This window comes from Barbus barbus (genome assembly GCF_936440315.1).
Source record: "Barbus barbus genome assembly, chromosome: 45".
Classification (NCBI taxonomy): domain Eukaryota; kingdom Metazoa; phylum Chordata; class Actinopteri; order Cypriniformes; family Cyprinidae; genus Barbus; species Barbus barbus.
Genome location: NC_136723.1, coordinates 17388586 through 17411853, shown reverse-complemented (window position 1 = coordinate 17411853; position 23268 = coordinate 17388586). Strand labels below are relative to the sequence as shown.

The following is a 23268-nucleotide window of genomic DNA, read 5'->3' as shown; positions in this document are numbered from 1 at the left end:
TATTACAATTTAAAATAACACTTTCTGTTAGATATATCAAAATATTATTTATTCCTGTGATTTCAAATCTGAATTTTCAGCATCATTACTCCAGTCTTCAGTGTGATATGATCCTTCAGAAATCATTCTAATATGCTGATTTGGTGCTAAGTAAAATAAAATGAACAAAAAAACATTTCATCCCACCCCATGGTGAAAAAAGAGTGTATGATAAAATATTCACCCGACCTGATGAATTATTAACATTCAAGAAGCCTGTGAATGATTAACAGCATAACCTTATGTATAATTTATTCATCAGGTTTTCTTAATTGGGAAGAACAAAGAGGATTGATGTTCAGAGGGGCTTTAGTTTGTATTGTAGAGTATCAATGGATCCCACGCACTAAGCCAGTCAGTCTCTTGAGCCCTGAGCACACTATTGCACAGAGCCACTGGCATTTCTGCAGACGCCTGTGCAGTAATGAGAAGCTAGACACAGAGAAATGGACTGCATTAAAAATGAGGGGAAGTCCTTGCGCTTGCATATGCGTAATTAAGGTGTTCTTTACTTCATTTGTTCTCCAAAAGTCTTGACAGACCACATGTAAGTGTAACTGCATTGATTCATGAATGATTTATTGGTTCAATCGCTCCGTTTCAAAATCCATTTTAAGACAACAAAAGTGCACGCCCAAAGCAAAAGCTGTTCCAAAAGGCAGGCAGCATAAGATATTTCATTTTGCTTAACTTAACTTTATATAATTAACTTAACAAATATATGTATGATTAAACTATATAACATTATATTAGATTACATTGATTTTTATTTTTTGTATTATTTTTAAAATGAAATAGAAATTACATTGACATCGATTGTTTTTTAGAGAAGCATATCATTGTTTATTAACCTCAGTGTATTGTGAGTCTGTACTGAAAGGTTGATATTATTAAATGTTAACCTAAGTGAAATATGTCTATATTTTAAGTATTAAATGTTAAAATATAATATTAGAATTTACTATATTATATACTTAAGCTCGATGTGTTCAGCTCTCTGGGTCTTGGGTTTAATACTTTTAATTTTTAACAATTATTTTAATAATATTGCCTGTTAATAAGGTTGGTCTGAACCATAACAGCACATATATATTAAGTGTTATTTATTGCCCACCTGTCAAATGAGTGGAACTGCATGGGCAGCATAGCAGCAGCTTCCCTCTTCAGGGCAGGGTCGGGGTGGTACGGCTGGGGCTCGGGCCCTGCCTCCGCCAGCTCCACCGGTGCTGCCACTAAACTCTTCAGGATCTCCTTCACATTGATTCCTTTTCTGGCCTGGCTGATGCTGGAGATCGACGCAGCTGGTTTCAGAACCTCCACGCCAGGAGGCGACTCCAGCAGGGACTCGCGGGACTTCCTCACCTCGGATGACAGTGTGCACAGCAACTCGCTCATGGCATCCGGGCCTCCAGAGCTCACACCAAATCCGCTGGAGTCTGCGCCCAGCTCGGAGCCATTGAAAGCACTGGTGACCTGCTCCTCCCCGATGCCGGAGTCAGTGTGAGGCAGTGAGCCCTCCAGGGGAAGATCATCCAGAGAGGTGACGGCTTGGCGGTCTCCACGTACACCATCCGAGTAGGAGGATGGGTTTTCTGAAATTTGCACACATAAATTAGTGGTCAAAAGTTTTGAATAATTATGTTTTTTTATGTCTTTGAAATAAGTCTATTGTGTTCACCAAGCCTGCATTTATTTGACAAAAAAATACAGTAAAACCAGTAATATTCTAAAATATAATTATAATAAAAAATTTATGTTTTCTGATTTGATATATTTTAAAATGCAATTTATTCATGCAATGGCAAAATAGATTTTTCAGCATCATTACTACAGCCTTCAGTGTCACATGATCCTTCAGAAACTATTCTTATATGTGACCAGGTATTATATTGAGGTTTCCACAAAATATTAAGCAGCAAAAACTTTTTTTTCACATTTATATTAATAAGAAATGTTTCTTGAGCATCAAATCAGCATATCAGAATGATTCCTGAAGGATCAAGTGACACTGAAAACTGGAGTAATGGCTGTATAAAATTCAGCTTTGTCATCACAGGAATAAATTACATTTTAAAATATATCAAAATAAAAAAACTTATTTTAAATTGTAATAATTGTCCACAATATTACTATTTTAACTTTATTATTTAACAAATAGATGCAATCTTGGTGAACATAAGAGTCAGAGATAAGAGCAGAGATTCAGTCATTAAAGAAGCATTTCAGAGCTGCTTCTGTAATAGATACAGTTTGTGTAGTTCACGGCAACCTATGCCAAGCAGTTCTTTTCCACCTTTTTTTATTAATTCAATATTGCACTCAGATAAAGCTTTGCAATAATGCCTTGCACACTTAAGTTGATGAAATCCTCCCTGCGGGGAGTAACTAAATGACTATATAGCAGAGATGATCAGAGACAGTTAAGAAATGTCGGAGTGGAAGGTGTCTGAGTGCCTTTAAACACTTAGCATTTGTGGGGTGTTTAAGTGGTAAATGACTAGAGATACACATCTATTGAGTAAAATCAAGGTCACGTGCTCATAATGACACTGCAGATGCCAAGTTCACCTGTGCTGGTGGGTGAATTAATCTCTTGTCGGATGCTTCTCCCTGATATGCTGCTGGACCTGCCGATCTCCCGTTGTGGCTCCAGGATGTCCCGGTATTTGGACACCATAAGGACAGAGATGAAGTAGACCACAGCCAGAGCCAGGAACTGAGCCTGTTTACTGTCATCCTGTTGAACAAAGAGTATGATTAACAATCATTCCGTTCATGTTAACATACACACTTTGCTCCAGCACAGGTAAGTGAGTGTCTCACCACGTCTCTGAAAACGACAGCTCGGAGACGATTGATGTCCACATCCTGCAGCAGTCTGTCTGGGTCTTTGATGGGAGAAAGGTTACGCGGGACGTTCTGTATGACAGTCTGCGGTAAAGAGGATGAAAGAATCATACATTAAACCACAGAACACACACACACATGGACATACACTGCTTTAATTATGTAAACAATTTTATAGTAAAAATCTATTGATTTTTGTTCTGATTCTGTGTTTCTAATGTGCATTTGATGAGTTTTCAGAGACACTTTATTATGTGTTTGTGTGCATAGGTGTCTGTTCTCTTGTATTTGTGCAGGTGTGTGAGTGTATAACCTTGCTGGCGGACGCTGCAGTCTGTAGGTTCTCCTGGGTCTTGCTGATTGGCAGCGAGGTTTTGCTTCCTCTGTCTCTCTGCCTTTGCCTGCATTCCAGACAGTTCCTCACTGCTACACAACATACTGAAAAGAGACAAACAGTTTACTAGAACATCTGGCTTGATATTCACATCACACCACACAGACACACAGCTACACTACTGTTCAAAAGTGGGTCGGTAAGATTTTTTAACTTTTATGAAATAAGTCTCTTATGCTCATCAAAGCTGCATTTATTTGATCAAAAATACAATAAAAACAGTAATATTGTAAAAATAAAAAAAATAAAAAAAAATTAAATTTTTTTCTATTTTAATATATTTTAAAATGTTTGCCTGTGATGGCAAAGCTGAATTTTCAGAAATCATTCTAATATGATTTTTGTGGAAGCGGTGATAGCGTGTTTTCAAAATTCTCTGATGAATAGAAAGCTAAAAAAAAATAATAATAATGTAAAAGTCTTTCATGTTACTTGTGATTTATTTAATGCCTCCTTCCTAAATAAAAATATAATTTTCTTTTTTATATAATATAAAAAGTCCTTTTGAATGGTAGTGTACATACATAGCTGCACATTATAGCTATTTACTTGTGGTTCAAACCCCTTTTAAGGGTGAAATGTGTATTTTATTAATGTCTAAATACTTTCTTCTATCCCATATTAATAATGGGGAGAGAAGTGAGTCATTTGAGGAATGTAAACACTGCGGGTCTTGTTTGATTGGCCTCATATATTAACTTTTTAACCAGTGGTTTTGTTGCCACATAAATTAAATACAGTACTTCACCAAGGTACAAAAACCTTATATATTTAGTCAAAGACCATGCAGTATACAAAAAAATGACGTATTTGAAATTGGTAAGATACATCACACATACCTAATCGTAGACACTGGCGCATTAGTCCCCCTGACGACATGTTCTTTTCAGCCTCAATCTCGCTGAAATTGAGAGAACTGGCAAACACGAGCACATCCACCATGGCCATCAGCCGGCTCAGAAATGTGACCGCTGTTTCTGATGACATGCCCTGGGTCGCCTCCACATTCTCAAGCTCCGTCTGGGAGGACACACATACATATAACCAAAGACCAGAAGTTTAGAAATACATCCTGATACGTTTTGAAAAAAAACACGCACACACGCACGCACGCACATGCACGCGCACGCACGCACACACACACACAGAGTAATGCTCACATCAATACAGGATCATACTACTGACAATGTGCTGACAAACAAACAAATGTGTGATAGCAGCAAATCAATAACACCAGGCCAACTTCACATGAAACATGCCTCTCGAAAACATTTGGTTGGGGGGGGGTTTGGGTGCTTGGAAAACCTCACACCACTAGAAGGAAGTGTGTTCAAACCAGTGTGACACCCATTTGAGTGTGAACAGGCAGTGCTGCAGTGCCGTGTGTGCTTAATCTTTGCGATGGTCAGGAAACACGGCACCATTTTGCAACAACAATTTCAAAAGTTCAATGTAATTACATGGTGTTCTACAAAAAACAAACCTTTTTGCAAAGCAAAATAAATAAAAAGACCCACTGTGGAGTCTTTCAAGCAGAGGCAGAAATACTTTTAAATTCTTTTTAAAGCCTCTTGTGAAAAATATGGGGTGATGGAGATATGAACCGCTATTTTAAAACCCACAGCTGAGTGCTGAAAATAACAATTGATGTTGAAAACTGGGAACATGCTTGTTGCTAGGAGACATAATAGTGGCGAATAAGAGGTCACGCAGTGGTGCATTGTGGGTATGTACAGGGGCGATAGCTCGGACCCACCTCTGCCCCTGTGCCAGAGCTTCCTGGCAGGCTATTAACTTCATTGCTTTTTGTCCCTTTCTGTAAGCAAGAACCTCCTCGTGTCTTTATGACCAACACAGAGGGGAACAAGTGAAGGTGACATTTAATAAAGACCCTTATAAATGGACCAATAGAGCCGGGGGGCTCATCACTGCACCATGGTGTGCACCAATTTATTTAAAGCAATTTAATATCAGTATCTGTCTGTTTGAAGGTTTTCCATGAACCACAGACGATTATGATGAAGGTCTGATAAGATACTTCATCAGATACAACCACTTAAACTGATCATATAACAGAATAATACTGGTAAGTTTGCATTTTAATACATCCATAATTCTCATATTTAAAGGTGCACTCAGTTTGTTTTACTAATTAAAAGAGTTCTATGCATGAAGAAAAAAAATATACTTCTGAAAATATAAAATCATGTTCACTTACTTTTTACATGGGGAAGGCTGCCTTGTGGGGGCTGCCATTTCAAAATCATACATCAGCCAGATACTACTCACTACTTACTGGACACTTTTACATAGATAATAAATTTAGCATGATGCACTTATACCAAATCCAAGACGGCTGGAACATTGTTCAGCTTAAGATGAACATGAATTACTGAGTGCAACTTTGGCGTGCAATACATAAATCTTTTATGAATAAATTGAATGAATGTACACATAGTCTGAGGCTGAAAGGACAGAAAAGATGGAAATGATCTGAAATGGATCATATATTCTGAACTGTGGCATTAATGATATTAAAATATAACGTTAAAAAATAAACTAAACTGTGAATGTTAGAGAAGAATAAATAAATTGGAACTTACAGGGTTTGCACTAACCTTAGAACTCTGTACATGCAAAAGAAACAAAAAAAGAAAAAAAAGAAGAAGAGAGAAACAGGGAAGGGGAAGAAGGAATTAGAGGCAATACGGACAACAAAAGGATACAAAGGCACAAAAAAGCTGGTTAATAAACAGTCAGTCAGAAAAAAATTCAGAAAAAGCTGTAAGAATGTTTGCCAGAAATAAAAAGGTTAAAATGTCAAAAAACAAAGGAGAAGAGAGAGGCAAAATTAGAGATTGTGTTCATATTTAAGATCTCAGGGTAAAAGCACTGACAGAGGATGAAATTTGACATCAGTAGCACTCAAGGATGTTTATGTGTGTACGCAAAAAATACTGATCTGGATTCAGCACTCTTATTCTTGAAATCTGTATAAGATCAGACATGTTTTGTCGCCATTCAGTGCCAATATAACATTCAGTGATATTCGGGAAATAGAAACAGGAACGTTTTTCTTCTATAAGATTCTAAATAATTCCATTACAGCCCTTCCAAACAAAAAAACAGCCACTAGATTAGAAAGTGGTTTTATAATTCAAGGATGCTGTATTGATGTGAATATCCACTAGGGGCCACTCAAGAGCCACTTACAGATGGGGAGGTGGCAGCAGAGAGCAGGGGAAGGATCCCGCCACACGCTATAATGATGTTATCAACCATCTGAGAAATGAGGTGGATGGTGTTGTGGACAAATATAATGTTCTCGTTACTGTTTACAAAGTCCATGACCGATTTCGTAGAGTGGCTGAGAGAAAGAGAAAAAAAGAAGACAGTAGTGAAGCAAGACCATGTAAAAGCATAACATGTTCATCTTTTCAGAGTTTTACTGTCAAGTAACACAAAAGAAGTTAAAGAAAACTAGAGTATAACATCCTTGTTGGTCCTAGAACAACCAATCTGACTTTACAGAAGAGTAAGGCTAGGGTTGGGGATCAGAGGGTCAGAAAAGCTGTTCCAGGACAACAGAAGACGTTCATCCGAGTAGATGTCTTAGCTGGTAATTTCTGAAGGCCAAAAACTCTCATACCTCCTCCACATGTGTACGTCACTTTCCAGAGCGAACAACAGGTCAGTGAGAAGGCGCTGATGCATGGGTGACCATTTGAATTCTGGGATACGGAACATGGTAGTTCGAGGGCCGGGGCTAAACTGCCGGCGCTGTTCCTCTGTCATCGGCATGCCCCTGAAGCCCAGATCCACACGGAGGTCCCTCTCCATCTGACCCGACATACGACCATGAAGAGCCTGCAGAAAAGCACCAATTTAATAATTTGTCCAAGCCATCAGATTTGATTGCTTGCTAGTTCATTACAGCATTCATTTATTTAATTTTCCTGATTCAAAACCAGACTGAGACTGAGTGGCAACTCATAAAGGTCTATCCTTGGTCGAACACAAAAGGAGATGCTTTATAGAATGCAAGTTATTTCATAACTACTTTGTTACTTCCTTGAAACATTGTCCTCAGCCAGAGATTTTAAATCTCATTTGTGTCAATGAATATTCCAGTGTTGTCCAATCCTGCTCCTAGAGGGCCACCTTCCAGCAGAGTTTAGCTCCAGCCCCAGTTAAACACACCTGAACCAGCTAATCAAGGTCTTCAGACTCACTAGAAACTTCCAGGCAGGTGTGTTGGAGCTAAACTGGTGGTCCTTAAAAAGAGCAGGATTGGACAACCCTGATATATTCAAAAATACCACAGTAAGACACGTTAAGAAGAGTTTGACAACAATGATGCCTAAGGACAAATTCTCAGATGCCTCTTAACCAAATGCAATGCACCAGTTTTGAAAAGTAATTTAAATGTAAATTTTAATAAAAGTTTCAGAAAACTGATGAGAAAAGTCATATGGACAACTTTACTCTTTTTTGGAGCTTAACAGCATCTGTCCCCATTCTCTTTCATCTATGGAAAAGGGCAGCATAAAGATTCTTCCAAACAACTATTTTTGTATTTCACAGAAGAAAATATGCCCTGTTTAGACTAGTGCATTTTCGTTTCGTTTTTCCTGCGTTTCAGAAACAATCTCCGTTCACACTACACAACCAAAAACACCTCATATGACCATTCATGCACACTGGGCATGTGTTAAAAGTGTAAACAGAAAGTTGGTTGCTATTCACTGGCAGGTGGGCATGATGTTATTTACACGGCCGTTAAGATATGCAGAACGAATGTAGGCAGCCACGCCATCATTTTCAAAAGTCTCAGATTTGGCTTGTTTACACTGAAACGCAACCCTGGACTTTTCAAACTAAAACAAGGTCTGCAACATTTTCGGAAGGGTCAAAAACGCTGGAGTAGTGTAAATGACAGGCGTAACCTTTCGTAAACGAAAATGCACTAGTGTAAACAGCCCAGGTCATACAGGTTTGGCACAACATGAGGATGAGTAAACATTTCCGACAGTTACCATCAGTGGGCAAACGCAACAAATAATAAATCAAATCAATGACAGAATGAGTGATTCGCACCTGCGTGGTGGCTGTAGTCTGAATCTTCTTCATTTCCTTGTCCTTTCCATCGTCGGATCTCTCTGTGTCTGAAGTGGTGCTGGCTGCATCGCCTCCGCTCTTTCCTGCCCTGGCCTCCCCAACCTCTTGCTCCAAACACTCTGCTGTCCTGGCTGCAGCCTGGGCCTCGGCTTCTGCCAGTGTGCTGATGTCCGCCAAGGAGCTCTGCAACTTAAATCCATCATCTTCTGTTAGGCCACTTGGGGTTTGAACCAGATCTGAACCACAAGAAGTCATGTGGGCTAGCAGGCTGAGGTCGTCACTGGCGCTTGAAGTGTGTGGAGTTGTTGGACAAGGGGGCTGTTCAGGGCTGGGCAGCACCAGGGGTTCCGTCGAAGCCAATGAGGGAAGCAGCTTCTCATCCACCTTGGGGAATAGGAAGCCATTGTTGCTGGGAACACTGTCCTTCTCATCTGCGAGTGTGATTAGAGGACCCATGTTCCCATCATCTTCAGTCAAACCCACCACAACGCTCTCCTCCTCTTTGGGGACAAGGCTCCCATTGAGCTTGTGAACTGCTGCACAGTAGGCGCTGTCCAACAACGAGTCTACTTCCACCAAGGGACCATTCTCCATGCCACCTCCTCCTCCAAGAACCTCCGGGGACAGATCCAGATCATCTAATTTAACCTCTGTAGCCTCCACCTTCTCGGCTTTGATGTCTACCAGCAAGTCATGGACTTCCACACGAACCCCTGCGGCCGACCGTTCGGCTTCGCCCTCTGGACCTTTGGTCTCAGCCAGCAGATTCCGTGAGTCTGCGTTTTCTCCATAGTCTGCCTCGCTCTCTGGTGTCTGCGTCTGAGATGTGTCATCGATCTCACGGATCTCCAGGTTTCCGTTGACAGTGGTGGGTTGGGCAGAAAGACCAGATATTGTGCTGACGGAACCTTTCTTTCCTTTCTTGATGTTCTCTTCCTCTTGTCGTTGGTACTCCTCGTACATCTTTGCCAAGTACTCTTTGTGCGCCTCGTAGGTCACCTAAAGAGGTGGGTAGCAGTGTTGTGAGTCTACTTTCCATGTAGATTTTTATTTTATCATCTCCACCATTAGATGGATTCAATTGGATCATTGCAACGCTTATCCAATTAGGAAAAAAAGACTTAGTCAAATACTATTACTGTTAGCATGACCAAAAGACAAGGCCAAAGAGTGGAGATGGTAAAAATAAAAACTCTTTCATCCATCACTGACATAAGGAATGCATTAAAAATCATGAAATGTGATATTACGAAACTAAATATATCAAGAAAAGCGCTAAGAGCTGCAGATCGGCTTGCTCTAACCTTGGAGTGGGCGATGGAGAGTGTGTCCACCCACACGCGCCAGCCTCCCCACTCATACTTGATGGCATGGTAAAGCAGGATACGGAATATGTTGTAGACCATTTCGGTGATCTTCTGCTCCTCTGGGTTCTTTGGGTTAATGTAGCCCAGAGAGAACATCCAGTCCTGCCACACTGAACACTGCAGCAGACACCTACACACATTACAATGACACCATGATGCCAATTTAGATAGAATGGACTAATTATTCACTCAAGCAGAATGTTTGCTGATTAATTAAAAGCTCTGGTGCTAAATTTCACGCCACCTGTTTTTAACAGTGACTCTATGCTAGCTTTCAAAAGATACTGAAATGTGCATACTCATTTCCTCCATTTTTGCATCCTTTAAGTCATCTAATGCTCATTTGAAGTTAATCTTCCAAAACCCTATAACTTTAATAACACTGTTACATGTAATCTTTTGTATACTTAAAAATAAATATCCATGTCAATTTTTCATATTCAACATTAATGTTGTGATTTTATTTTGTACTGTATTTCTATTTTTTAATAGTTAAATAATAACAGTAGTAAGCTATATTATAGTCGCATGACCTAATTATTACCCCATGTTTAATTCGTTCCAGTAATGGAAACCTAGAAACCTTTACTCACCATAATCAGAACTAAATCAAATCTAAACTTAGAGAATCACTCTGTAAACAAAGGCTGAACGTAACAGAACCACATACAAACAAACAGCCTACGCAAAGTACTAAGGAGGGAGCGCTTTATGATTGCTGGAACCTGCTGGAAATACTCCTTCACTCTTGTCATCTTAGATTCCAGACACGTTTGCTCACTTCAGAATGCCGGGCTTGTTATGGAATACAGAAACAAGCAGTCCACTTCACCACTGCTAAAACATGCATTGTGATTTTGGTATGCAGTTGTAACCATGGCAGCAGCTGACTGAGTGGGCCTGGGTGCATGGTGCACCGTGGGCTTGTTTAGGATAGAAGTGTGCAGACACACACACACACACACACACACACACACTCAATGTACCTAATCTCACTAATGAGCATATAAAGCAAACCTGAATCCAACAGGTGACAGTCAGGCTTAGCCTCCGCAGGAGCCCACGAAACGGAACAATGCACTTCAAATCTTCATTCCTCAATGCATTAATTATGACGCTAATTGATTTAATAGGAGGGGAGCATCTTTCCAACTGAGAGGGAGACACTAAATGCTTCTGATGTTTGCATACATCTTGCATGCATTCAATTATTGTAGTGTCTGCATATGTCCTGATTTCTGTGTGCATGTTTGTATGTAAGAGGGGATTTGTATGGTTGTTTGATTCATCTTGTAAAATAATTTTCTATGTTTATCTATAAATATTAAGGATTGTTTGTATGCGTGTCAGGTGTTTTCTCAGAGAAGGTTAGAGAGGAAATGCCTTTTTACTCAACAGTAAAAAGCTATGAATTGCTTATGAATTTGCCTACTGATATTATAAAGCTAAATTGTTTTCAATTGGCCATAACATGAAACAAGTGTGTATATCAAATGGAAAAAGAATTTACTTTAGACAAGAAACCCAAACACAGATTTAGTATTCACCACTAGTGTGTACAAACAGCTTACCGTCTGTTCTCTCTGCTGTTGCTGAAGAGTTTGATCATGTCGGACAGGAAGAGGCGTCGTACTTCCATCAGCTCAGCGCTGGGGGAGGAACTTTTAAGCAGCGTAGCCACAACCTTCAGAATCACTGAGAAAAATCAAAAAGAAAAAAGAGAGAGAAATGGAAAAAGGAATGAGAGCTTAGACATTGATCTGGTGTGTGTTGAAACTGATCTGATAAAATAACTAGAAATGAAATGAATAAAAGACACTTACTTGGGTTTTGGATCTTGACTGTAGAATCGGGTTCTGGGTGAGGCTTGTGCACCACCTGAGTGCAGACCTGTTCTGTTAAGATCTACATTAGACAAAATTCAGTTTGATTAGACCAGAAATCTGTTTTATTTACATGTTATTCAAATAAACAATCATCATTCTTATAAATATATTAAAGATAAGATTTCAGAGAGAACACTTTCTATGAAGCATTCTATATAATGTGGTATAAAAATATATACAGTCCCCTCCATAAGTATTGGAACAGTAAAGACAAAATTGCTCTGTTGGCTGTGGAGTCAAGACATTTGCAAATATGATTAAAAGATGAATATGAGATAAAACTACAGAAGGTCACATTTTATTATTAGTCATTTCAACACATACATGTTTTACCAAATAAAAAGAACAGCACTTTTAGAGTTCATCTCACTCATTGATGTGAGCATAAGTATTGGGACAGTTGAACATAAGGCAGATATAAAAGATTAAAAGCTATTATTTAGTTGCAGATCCCTTGCGCATAATCCCAGCAGTGAGTCTGTGACCCATAGACATCACCAGACTCTTGGTCTCATCCTTTGAAATACTTTTCCCAGCCTTTAATGCAGCCAATTCCAATTGTTGCTTGTTTTGGGAAGTTTCTGCCTTTACTCTCCTCTCCAGCTGGTGAAATTCATGTTCAATCAGATTTAAATCTGGAGATTGACTTGGGCAATCTAAGACTTTCCATTTCTTTGCCCTTATAAATTCCTTGACTGAACTGGCAGGGTGTTTTGGGTCATTGTCCTGATGCAATATGAAGCACTTCCCAATGAATCTGGTGGCATTTTCTTGAATATTGGTAGGCAAGATGGTTTTGTACCCTTCCAAATTCATTCTGCTACTGTCATCATACATTAAGTCATCAGTAAAGTTGAGAGGGCCTGTTACAGAGGCAGCCATGCATGCCCATGCCATGACACCACCTCCACCATGCTTTACAGATGAGGCTGTATGCTTGGGATCATTGCAGTTCCCTTTTTTCTCCACATTTTTGCTTTCCCATCACTTAAATAAAGGTTCATCTTTGTCTCATCGATCCATAAACACTGTTCCAAAACTCTTCTGGCTCACCTTTGTGCTTTTTTGCAAACTCTAATCTTGCCTTTCTATTTTTGGTGCTGGTCAGAGGTTTGCATCTTGCTGTGTAGCATCTGTAATTCTGTGTCAAAGTCTCCGGAGGACAGTAAATTGTCAGAGCATCACCCCAGCTTTCTGGAAGTTGTTGGTGATTTTACAGACATGTCTTTTAGGATTCATTTTCACAGCTTTTATGATTTGTCTGTCATCAACTACTGTTGTTTTCTCAGCTGATCGGGTCTTTGTTGGTTGCTGGTGGTTTCCAAACTCTTGATTTCTCCATGCCCTTTGTTTTTGCTAGAGCTCTAACTGACTTCTTTATTTTTAGCATCCAAATTGTTTGCTTTTCTCTCAAAGTCAGCTCCCTCATCTTCATCCCGGTTTGTGTGTGTCATCATCGAATGCAAGATTCAGAATGCAGAAGTAATGGATATAACTGATACGACACATTCCCTGCATTTAATATCTGAAGAATTAATGCAACAGGACACAGCTGATCACTTAGAAAGACCTGTGAGGCAACTGTTCCAATACTTATGCTCACATCAGATAGAGGGATGAAACTCTAAAAGTGCTGAACTTCTTAGCTGGTAAAACATCTATGTGTTGAATCACCCAATAATAAAATGTGACATTCTGTAGTTTTGTCTCATATTCATCTTTTGATCATATTTGTAAATGTCTTGACTCCACAGCCAACAGAGCAATTTTTTTCTTTACTGTTCCAATACTTATGGAGGGGACTGTATGAAAATAAGTAATTAATACTTTTGCTAACACATTATTTAATATATTCTATTTTAATACAGCAGTTTCCTAAATTGCCTGGAACTTGGATATTATCATTTAATTAATAAATATTTATGAATAGATAAATGATTACAATGGTTATAATAAGCAAAACATACTGTGTGGACCTTTAGAAATACCTTTATAATGCATTACTGTATACTGTATATAGAAAGTGTTTAACCTAGAACCGTTATGTGTAGACGAGTGGATACCTCATAGAGTGTGTTGTAGGTGGTGATGGTCACAGTGCTGGTGTGCATCATTAGTCGCTCTCCGAGCAACGTGAAGAGGCTGTGTGTGTGCATGATCTCCACCTTCCTCCTGTACACACACACACAGACAGAGGGAAGTGAGATAAGAGGCGCACGTGTCATGTTGTTTACGGTGACATTGACAATGCAAAGGCAGGTATAAACTCACTCACTCACTGGTTCAATTTTACCCCACAACCTTTCACACCATTAAGATCAATGAGGAGACGCATGCTACTGGCAAACTGATGCGATTAGAAGTGACACCGCACTCCTCAAGGGCACACACACACATACACAAACACACAGCTGTCAGTGGCCCTCTTACAGCCTTTTGGAGACATCAGTGTTCCCGAGCACGTCAGTCAGGGGGAGGGGACGTGACAGCACAAAGTCTAGCGGTCAAATGCATTTAATTCACCTCTCAGACAAAGCTAAAGATGCGTATGACAAATTAATATGCAACTTAATGACACTCACAGTTCTGCAATTCTAACATAAATCTACATTTCCAAAATATCTGTAATAACTGAAATATGAAAATCGGGCTACACTTTATTTTAAGGTGTCCTAGTTACAGTGTAATTATACATTTAAGTACTGAGTAATATTAATTAACTACATGTACTCACTATATGGTTAGGTTTAGGATTAGGGTTTGGCTTAGGTTTACTTGCATGCAATTATGCATAATTTATTGTTATTATAATAGTAAGTACATGTAACGCGTAACAAGGACAGTAAACTAAAGTGTTACCCAAAACTGATGCTTTCTTCTTTATTTCATTCTTTCTTTCTTTTTTATTTAACCCTTTATGCACTTACATTTTTGGCTTTTTGCCCGTTTTACTCCAAGAACAGTTGACAAAACAGGAAAAATTGGAGGAAAACAACTTTGGAAAATAACACACTAACACTAACCAGATTTTATTTTATATTCTATTTGAAGATTTTTATTTTTTTTTAATCTGATTTTATTTTTAAGCAGGAAAGTGATGGATGTCTGAATAATGATGGATAACATTAATACTAATGATGGATAACATTAATACTAATAATTGATATTTACTAGTAATTTCTGAGTGAAAATTGATTTTAAATCGAATTGTTTTCTTTGTAGCATCTTGTCTAAAGCTCTGCCTTGCCGGACACATGAACTGTCAGAACAATTATTCCAGCAGTAGCCCATGCGTTTAACACTTCCTGTCAGCTACAGAACACTCATTCTCTAAATGTGCTCTCTTCCCTTGCTGAAAGGGCAGGTACACGTAGCCGGGTCATTTCTCTCTATGCTGTACCTTTTGAACTCCTAAAATGTTGTAATCAAAGAGACTATTTTTATAACGACTTTCATAAATACGCACTGCATAAGCTCAAGAAATTGCAATTAAAAAAACTTAACATGACAATTAAAGGCTGGGACACACCAAGCCGACTTCAAAGAACTAGCGGCGACGTAAGCCGACGGGTGTTGTCGCCTCGCGTCGGACACACCGCACAGACTACAGCCGATGGAAAACTAACATGTGTGTTCTGCGCATGCGTGAGATGAATTAATTGTCTATATCAGCAGCTATCAATAGTATATATTTGTCATTCAAAAGGAGAAACTGAAACAAAGATATACAAGATAAACTCAGATATACGAAAGGTAAACAAAGCAGCGCTTGCTTACCATTCTGAATATCAGTAACGTTGATAAATTTAATAATTTTAAGCGGCTCATGTTGTTATGAAAACATTCGCATATTAGAATGATTGGGCGGACTGGCCATCTGGATGTTCTGGAGAAGTCCAGAACGGCCGTCCATCCAGCGGCCGTTGGCCATTTAAACAGCCTTCTGTCTGTGCCGCCTTCATTTACGTGCGTTTTCATCACTTTCGCTGTAATTCTCAGGCACCGACTCATTCGCAAAACTGAACATCCAATCAGAGTTCTCCCTCTCGCTGGCGGTCCCGACGCCGATTCAACGCAAACTGCCGCCGATGAGAGCCGACGAGTGCAACACACCAAACAAACTAGCTCGACCGTCGCTCGCCATCAGGCCGGCGTTGGCCGACCATCGGCTTGGTGTGTCCCGGCCTTAACCGCACAGTAGGAATGACCCAGCCAAGGTTTCTTTGCGTGCCAACATACCAAATACAACTTTGTATTCTCATATACTGGTTTTCACACAAATGTTTTGATTATTAACACTCACTTGTGTCCCAGATGTTTCAGGAAGTAGCCGAGAACTTTAAGAGCTTGGACTCGTATACTCTCGCTTTTGGAGGCAAGGAGCTTGTAGATGACTCTGAAAAGTAATGGAGACACATAAATTGTGGGAAAAGTGGTTACATTATTGAATAACTGCAGATTTATATTCTGTGTTTACACTTGCTGTGCAGTTTGAGAAATATAGAGGGTTTTTCAACCCACCCTCATATCATTTCAAACCTTATAAAATTTTTTTTTTTTTTTTCACAAAACTTTTTTTTGAGGAATAAGAAAATATTTCTAGTTCTCATTGACTTCCATTGTATTTTTTGTCCATACAATGTAAGTCTACAGGAATCAAAGTTGTTTTTGTCTTCTACTGAAGAAAAAGGTAATTTAGAACAACAATGTTGACTATATATTTGAATTGATTGACAGCCCTAATAATAAAATATCATAAAGATACCCAGAGGGTGTGAATTCATGGGGAGGGCAGTTCAAACAAGCACTTAAGTCACTTGTGATGGGTTGTGAGGCGAGAGGGAATGTGATTGATGCAGCTGTGACAGCCCAAATCTATTTCAGTTATGTAACCGGACTACGCAAGAGCCGTTTGTCCCCGAAGCCTCACCGTATTCCATTCCTCTGGTCGAAGGCAGGGATCATGGAGGCGGGGTGCTCAGACATGAGCGCGACCAAGAGCTGGAGCACATCATGGATGTTTTCATCCTACAGGAGAGAAAAATGAACAAACAGACATTGAACCGCACAACAGTAGACTGTAATGATCCACCAGATACCCTTAAAATGTCTGGGTGTTATATAAGGCTGCACTTAACTAGCAGTTTTCAGGATTCATTTGGTGTTTTCAATCAAATGGCTGCAGAGATGGTGCATTACTGCAATTTCATGGGACTCAATCAAAGCATTAATGCAGCTTTCAGGATAATACTAGTGCCTTCTTGATGGACTCAAATACTTCTGCCCTTCTGACACCTGAGGTGAATATTTCAGCCTTGAAGACAGATTTAAGCTGCTTGTTTTTCATTAAGAACACGGAACAAAGTTTGTTTAATAAAGGCTAAAGAAAATTAGACCACAAGACATTTGCTCCGTTTATTGGTCAGTTTTACCTCATGCATGGTTAGCAGGTAGTTTAATATGCTCTGCAACTCATCTTCCTTCACTCCTCGGTCCTAAAAGGAAAAGGAGAGCACACAATATAAACAGGCTTACATTGTAATTTTTCTAGCTCTAATTTTTACACAGATTTATAATTACTTTTGATAAAAACTGTACTTTAAATGTGGTCAATATGAGTTTATTTTTTATGTTCATTTAATTCAGACTAAAATGGCATAAAAAACACAAATGTAACAGACAAAAACAAAGATTTCAATCTGCAACAGAATAAATTTGAAGCAAAATTTCAAAATGTTAAAAGAAATGGAAACGTGTATCAACATAAAAAATAAACATAAAATACAAAAAAAACAGGAGTTCTGTTGTGAATTATTAATAATTTAAAGATGTCTATTAATTATGAAATTAATAATAATAATAATAAATTACAATAATAAAATTCAAATTTTTCTAATGCTTGATGCTTGAGTTAAAGGTTTTAAAGGCACCTGATTCTGAGGTCTTGCAATGTATTTTTTGCATGTTATGGATATTGGTTTTAAAACGTTTTGACTGAGGAAATACTTTGGGACTTACAAAACTGATGCTTAATTGATACTTAAGTTGGGTATTTCAAGGTTCTGAATGAAAAGGGTAGCATTTGATGTTGCGGGTAGCTGCTTTACATTGTGTAAGTGTGAATGAGTTTCATTGCTTGTTTGGTGAAGTGAAGGGCATTTATGATGGATTGGGGCCACTATTACAAGCCGTTCACAATGCTAATAACTGCACGAAAAGCGAGGAAATGCGGAAAGGGGGCAGAACATAACAGGAATGAAACAAAAAGGCAGTGGCTAAATGAAAAAACGTGCTGCTTGGCAACCACATCATGCTTCACTGTGCAGTGTGTACGTAACACACATTGCTTTGCGTCAAGCGATGATACTTAATGCAATTTTCTCTGTGTTGGCCCCATCAAGCCGTCTGTATTGTTTTTAAATAAAAGCAAATAAACAAATTTCTGCACGACTGCCTTTCAAACTGGATAAAATTTCAGAGAAAAATGTGGATAAATTATGTTATTTTAAAGCAGACGCGTCTTCTCGCTGTCACTGCTTAGGAACTAATGCATTTTATTCAGGCTGCCCGAATCATTGCAATGACATGTCAAATAAAATCAGTTTTGAAAAACAAAGTGCTGATGCATATAACAAGGCAGAGCAGAAATAACATGGAATATGTTACCACATGTGACAAAGATGTTTTATTATAAAGTCTACTTTTGATATTTTTTTCTTTCTGATATAGTCTTTGATCAATGGATCAATCACATTTGAAATAAATGTATATATATATATATATATATATATACATATATATATATATACATACATATACACACACATACACAGGACACTATAGTTAATTTATGTAAGTGAGGATAGCTAAATAAAGTAAACTGTGACATATTATACCCAAAACTTCTTCATACAGTGGACTACCAGTAGAATTTGATAAAAGTTTGGGACCAAAAATAATTCAAGACACTGACCTGACCATGTTTTGCTTAAGTGTTGTTCTTTAATTGCTAAAGCGACCTTTTTACACCACAGACTGAGCAGAATTACGCATTGCTTGGTAATCGGTTGACCTAAATTGCTATTATCTAATTGTGTACTTAAATTTAACAGCTGACAGCTTTTCAACCTAATTCATTACATACCTTTCTATCAAAGTGATCTGACATTATCAAGATGAATTTGTTCTGACACAGTTTAAAATATGTTCTTGTTATATTTTATTACCATTTTCTAAACTATAGTGAATAAATTGTGATAATGTGAGAAATTTTGAAGGTGTCTGAATAAATTTTGGTTTGACTGTATATACACACACACACACACACACAGATATATTTAACAACTATAATGATTTTGTACTGCCTCACCTTGAGAATGAGTTGTTTGAGGAAAAGAAGCATGAACGCCCGCAGGGATATAATCTCCTTCTGAGAGGGCCGTGGACCATCTGTAAGAAAACACAGTGATTTACAACGATTACATGGGTTGCACACATCTAAACTCTTAATAAACACCTGCGTATGGCAATTAAATATATGAGAGATCCTTAATATATGCTATTAATCATCATCAATGAACCGAAAAATTAACATAATGCCTTATGCCATTTTGATTTTGTTTAATCTAATGTTGGAAAAACAGATTTAGCAGGCTATATCACTCTCTTTGAATATTTGACAAAACTAACAGCTAAAAATCACAGTGATTTTCATCTAACCCAGCTATTAATGAACAAACTAAAAATAAAAAATAAACATTTCAGGGACGAGGGAAAAGCTGCAGCTCAAAGCTGCAGGTTTCTTGCGATGGGTTCCAATAGAATTCAATACAGCGACACAAAACACAAGAAAAACAAAAACAGCACTTAAGACACAGCTTAGGGAATACAAACCCCTAAACGACACACCAACCCCATTTCTCTCTCTCTTGCCATCTCCTTTTTACAATCCCAAACTATCTTTCTCAAATAGACACACATGCATACTCCTCATCTTTTATTGAATGCACAGCGCCCAGACATTACAAAGCTGCCATGAAAAATTCAAATCACTTTCTGTATGGTAAGCCCAAGTGTAACGGAAAGCTCAGTGGACGTGTGTGATGTAATGAAGCAGGTCAGCGTTTTCCCCATCTCCAGCCATGTTCATCCAAACATCAGTTGTGTGACGCCATTGCCCTGAGGTTCAGCAGTCTGTGTGTAGTTACACACACACAAGCGCTCTGCCGCGTACTGCATTTGTACGCTATGAACGTGGTCAAGGTATATTTGTAGCCATGTACATCCCTTGACCTTTCCCAGCTGCAATGATTTGGTGCAGTGAGAGAACTGATGAGCGGGTGTAGACTGAGATCTGGAGGAAGAGATTTGTCTTGGATCAGTGCATGTGCGTCTCGTAGTGTTAAGCATCACAAGGGTCAAAACAAAGCCAGGTGAGATGATCAATCAATGCCTGTTATCATCACAGATCCGTTGCATATGCAAAAATATAACAAAATATTTGTCATCGGCTCGTGTAAGACAAAATGTACTTACAGAAATGCAAATGAATGCTTTGTGAAATGCAATTAGAATTAGTTTAATGCTGTTTTTGTTGGCCAAAAGTTTGTTAATTTACATATTTAAATCATTTGACTTTAAATCCAATTAAGAGTAAACATAAATTAAAGGAAGTCTAAACTAACACTACGTTACACTGGAAACAAACACACCCGTTCTACAATGTGACAGACCCATGCAGCATCATGGGAAGGGCAACAGGGTTGCTATGGTGACACGAGCTCTGCATCTAACAGAGATAAGCAGGCAGGAGTCGCAGTGTTATCTGAAGTACACAGAGACGGGAAGATGAAATGCAGGCTTGTGTAACGGACAAGTACATCCACTATAGAATATAATTGACAACATACAAAAACTGTAGCACATGCACAGCTTTTACGACCCAGCAGATCAAAGAAAATGTGCACATTCATATCCTGTTTTTAAATGACCTATTATATCTTATGTTCACTTAAAGTACATCTTTAAACAATCTAAATGTAATCATTGGTAATTCTCCAAATTAATATATTCTCATACTGTACTTTATAACGTTGCATAAATTCACTTGTAGCATTTACAAAATGCATTTTATTAATTATTTATAGTGTTTTGCTTTTTAATTTAATATACTAGGCAAAATTGGCCAGAAGTTCCTTTTTTAATTTAACTATTTAATTAACTAAGAAGAAAGCACACAAATGATGAAATAGTGACAGGAAAGACTTTCAAATAGTTACAATTACAAATTTCAATGTTACAAAATTCTATTTCAAATGAATCATGTTCCTTTGAACTCTCTCTTCAACAAACCTTTCAACATTGATAAAAATGATAACAATTAGAAATGTTCCTTAAGCACCAAATCAGCATATTAGAATGATTTCTGAAGGGTAATGTGACACTGAAGACTGTAGTAATTCAGCTTTGCCATGAGAGAAATAAATAACCTTTTAAAATATATTGAAATAGAAATTGTAATAATCATTCACAATTTTACTGGTTTGCTGTATTTCTGATCAAATAAATGCAGCCTTCCATGTCAAATTTTGAACAGTAGTGTACCTTTGCTGTCATAATGTGATGGCTAAATTTAATTGCAGCATTTAGCTGATTTTATTGATACTGTATAATATATATATATAACAGTATTAATTTAATATTTACCATTTATTCAGAATCAGCGAGAACATTTGTATTGGCCAGAATTAAATAAATGCATTTTATATATATATATATATATATATATATATATATATATATATATATATATATATATATATATATATATATATATATATATATATATATATATATATATATATATATATATATATATATATATATATATATATATATATATATATATATATATATATATTAGCTATGCTGGTTTTCTAAATATATTTAAAACATTCTTTATTTAAATTTCACATGTAAACTGGGGCTAATGAGCAATGTTTATAAGCATGTCAGATCATTACTGCTCACAGCCGACTCCGTGAAACACATCATGAGGCTGTTATAGATGTTGGATGCTACAAACATTCACTTCAGACTTTAAAGCATCACTATAGCATCTATCTAACGCAGAGACTCACCTCTGGGAATGACAGGCCAGGATGGAGAAAAAGAGAGATGGCAAACAGATGGAAGAGCTGACAGATTTTGCATGTGGCATTTGGGAAAACAGCAAGAAGGAAGGAGAAACGCATGAAAGAAGAACTACAGCGGGCAAGAGAATGAGAAAAATAAATACGAATAATAAAATGGGGAAGGGCGAGGAAACTGGAAAACACTGAAGAGCCAGACAGAGAGAAAGTCATCTTGAGAGGAAACCAGGTTTAGAATGAAGATGAGCACCAAGAGAGAACAAAAGTCTGAGGAACAAAAGTGCACAGGATACAAAAATAGGCCGAGACAGAGGGGGGAAAAGAGCAGGCAGTGTTTCAAGATTCATTCATGCTTAATATTGCTGGCTGTCTTTATCTAGACACACACTCCACCCTAACACGACAAGGATAGCGTGTGTGAGGACTTCTGAACCGCTCAGCTGTTCCCAGAACATGTTTATTTGAGATCTCACTGTCTAGGGATTTCATTTAGGCAAATTTCACTACCTGATTCTGTCAACAATGTGCAATTATTCAGCACAGTTTGATGTGAAGGTAAAAGATTCTTGTGAGGTGGTAAATTCTACCAACAGACATTTTTGAAGACTCACCCAGGCCTTTAGGGGTGATACTGCTACTTTCCAGGGGGTTGCTGGCCCAGTAGTAGTACTTGAGGGTGTGCATGAGCTGCAGGACGGTGCCCACTCGACGGATGGTGCTGTAGATGGTGGCGGTGCCAATGAATTCTGCTGACAGGTATGTGTAGAGGGAAAGCTGAACCTGAGAAATGGGAAACACACAGTGGATTACATGATTCTGGTCCTAGTGAAGTGACATTCAGCCAAGTATGGTGACCCATACTCGGAATTCGTGCTCTGCATTTAACCCATCCAACGTGCACACACACAGCAGTGAACACACACACACAGCAGTGAACACACACACACCGTGAACATACACCCGGAGCAGTGGGCAGCCATTTTATGCTGCAGCGCCCGGGGAGCAGTTGGGGGTTCGGTGCCTTGCTCAAGGGCACCTCAGTCGTGGTATTGAGGGTGGAGAGAGCGCTGGACATTCACTCCCCCCACCTACAATTCCTGCCGGCCGGGGACTCGAACCCGCAACCTTTGGATTACAAGTCCGACTCTCTAACCATTAGGCCACGACTTCCCCAAAGTAGATTCTGATTGGCCAATATAGACTCGATGCCATGCTTATATACATAGTACAGTTAGTTTACATGTCAAGGAATTCTATTTATTCTATTTATAACATTTTAAAATGTAATTTATTCCTGTTATGTATTAAGCTGAATTTTCAGTAGCCATTATTCCAGTCTTCAGTCTAAAATGGTCCTTCAATCATTCTACACTGAACAAAATTATAAACGCAACACTTTTGTTTTTGCCCCCATTTTTCATGAGCTGAACTCAAAGATCTAAGACTTTTTATATGTACAAAAAAGG

General features: G+C 38.3%; 1 protein-coding gene across 7 annotated transcripts in view; it reads right to left on the bottom strand.

The window, feature by feature from the left end:
* Positions 1–23268, bottom strand: part of LOC306863735 (neurobeachin-like) — a gene marked incomplete at its 3' end in the record, with an annotated part of 128577 nt that overhangs the window by 17849 nt on the left and 87460 nt on the right. For 3 of the 7 annotated variants that reach the window (XM_079407257.1, XM_079407260.1, XM_079407259.1), the window contains exons 13-29: positions 22414–22582; positions 19021–19100; positions 17084–17146; positions 16582–16679; positions 15955–16047; positions 13715–13823; positions 11589–11670; positions 11337–11460; positions 9703–9895; positions 8378–9397; positions 6930–7147; positions 6494–6647; positions 4120–4300; positions 3200–3324; positions 2863–2970; positions 2608–2776; positions 1154–1631 (exon numbers count right to left, since the gene is read on the bottom strand). In XM_079407257.1, coding sequence (XP_079263383.1) covers positions 1154–1631; positions 2608–2776; positions 2863–2970; positions 3200–3324; positions 4120–4300; positions 6494–6647; positions 6930–7147; positions 8378–9397; positions 9703–9895; positions 11337–11460; positions 11589–11670; positions 13715–13823; positions 15955–16047; positions 16582–16679; positions 17084–17146; positions 19021–19100; positions 22414–22582 — 3464 coding nt within the window. Of the gene's footprint in view, positions 1–1153; positions 1632–2607; positions 2777–2862; positions 2971–3199; positions 3325–4119; positions 4301–5036; positions 5121–5883; positions 5908–6493; positions 6648–6929; positions 7148–8377; positions 9398–9702; positions 9896–11336; positions 11461–11588; positions 11671–13714; positions 13824–15954; positions 16048–16581; positions 16680–17083; positions 17147–19020; positions 19101–22413; positions 22583–23268 lie in introns of all 7 variants that reach the window. The other 4 variants (XM_079407256.1, XM_079407258.1, XM_079407255.1 and 1 more) reach the window with 3 other exon arrangements.